This window comes from Pyxicephalus adspersus, chromosome 2 (genome assembly GCF_032062135.1).
Source record: "Pyxicephalus adspersus chromosome 2, UCB_Pads_2.0, whole genome shotgun sequence".
Taxonomy (NCBI): domain Eukaryota; kingdom Metazoa; phylum Chordata; class Amphibia; order Anura; family Pyxicephalidae; genus Pyxicephalus; species Pyxicephalus adspersus.
In genome coordinates, this window is record NC_092859.1 from 31,643,801 (window position 1) to 31,645,833 (window position 2,033).

At 36.6% G+C, this 2,033-nt stretch overlaps 1 protein-coding gene across 1 annotated transcript in view; it reads right to left on the reverse strand.

The window, feature by feature from the left end:
* The window catches only part of ARHGAP8 (Rho GTPase activating protein 8), a gene marked incomplete in the record, with an annotated part of 39,847 nt that overhangs the window by 29,529 nt on the left and 8,285 nt on the right, over positions 1-2,033 (reverse strand). Inside the window, 2 exon segments of the mRNA XM_072400285.1 lie at positions 1,519-1,656; positions 1,743-1,863. Of these exon segments, the coding sequence (XP_072256386.1) occupies positions 1,519-1,656; positions 1,743-1,788 (184 nt within the window).

Genomic DNA, 2,033 nt, shown 5'->3' on the forward strand with positions numbered 1-2,033 from the left:
AGTATAAACCAAGATTTTTGTTGGACCTGAAAATGGCATTAGAAAAACAGTCTTGGTTTATACCAAAGTATAAGGTGTAAAGTGTATAAAGAACCCTTGCCATTTGAGACATTAGGCCTGATTTATTAAAGCTCTCCAAGGCTGTAGAAAAATCTGGAATGGATCTGGTCCAGGATTCATAACATTTGCTAGCAAATTGCAAAAACCTTTGAAAAAATCCATTACAGGTTTGCTGGATCACCCAGCTTCACTGATGAAAGTGTATCCTCTCCAGGTTTAATACATCGGGGCCATTATTTGAGTTTGTTACATACTTTACCTGAAGACACAGTGCCATCTACTGGTAACCAACAATAATGCACAAAAAATGATTTAGGAGCAAGTTACTCATCAACCCACCAACTCAAAAGTACAAAATACTTTAACCTGTAAAAAGGCAGAAACAGACAGAACTAAAGTGATTTAAATAGTTTTCCCCTTTGAAATAAATGGTTAACAAACCATGGATGTATTTCTTCATATTACTTTTAATGGCATTTAGGTGGAAAGTAGATTTGAATGTCAGCAGTGACGGCAGCATTTTGTGCGCTTGGTTTATACTTGAGTCAATGTAATTTTCCTACTTTTTCAGGTAAAAGTCGATACCTTGGTTTATATTCTGGTTTATAGTCAGCTATATACACAGTAACATACATATATTTATACAGTAACTACATACCTATTTGACAACTGTTGACTACAAATGTAAACATAGCACAGTCAGATGTTTAGCTGACATTTATTTTTAGTCCCTAAATTAAAAAGAAACACAAGCCAATATGCACTTGACTTGAAGGTAAACTGTGCATATGCGCTCACTATACACTATAAAGTTTCTTCAAAGAACTATTTACCTTGGTGTGACTTTCCGCAATAAATCAGACCCTCTGCAGAAATTAGATGCATATTGGAGCTTTGATCTGTTCAGTTCTAAAAATCTAATTAGCTTAAAACCCCATTACCAGACCCAAGTGTTTGTTTGAATTATATTATATTTAGGAATTGGCTAATCCGGTAAGATACAGCATAAACATCTTCAGGAGTTCAAGCTTAGAGACCGGGCTGAAATGCGGAAGGAATGCCAAAAAGGTTACGTGACACGGCTAGAATAAAAGACTGACGTGTTCTTGAACTTTTTATATCCAGATCACACTGGAACTCCATGGATTGGATTAAAGTGAAACTCCAGACAAAACTTTTAGATTAGGGATGGGATGGTATACAGCTCCTGTCATGTTATTACTGCTTGGTCTGTTTGTAGAAAATATAAGCTGTAAACCATTAGAAATTAAAGCTGAACTCCATGTAAATATAAAACACATCTAATTGTTATTGCAATTAACACAACATGGGCATACGAGACATATGTTTGTGCACTGGGATGTCATTCATCCCTAATGGTAACCCAAACCCAAACAGTGCATTGGACATAACACTGCATGCACATGCCCACCAATATCATGCTTGTCTACAACTTACCAGCTACATGAATGATGCCATGGCGGGCAATGTCATAGTATGGGTGATTTAAACCGACATCATTAACTTCACGGGTTGCACCATCCAACACTGTGACTCCACCTAGGTGTCCTTGCTCTTCTTCATCTTTCTGCAGCTCTGAAAGGGTTACAACCATCATATAAAATACATATTTAATATACAGAAGAACCTAAAACAATTATATTTGTTCTTTATCTACATACCTATTTCAGCTAGTTGTTCAAAGTCAAAGGAGTTCATGCTCTGCATGTCCTTGAGGAGGAATGAGAGGAGTCACACTGCCCCTTGTCTGCACAACTGGAAGGTAGAACAGGTTACCCTCACCTGCAAGAGAAAGAAACACAGTGACCCTGGATACATTGACATCACTAATTCTCAGTGAACAAACCAGCTGCAGTTTGATGTGTTGGTACACAATACAAAATGGTATATTTTAGGAAATATCATTACAGATAAAAAACAATATTGGGTTAAATAAAATTTAAAAGCAGCTC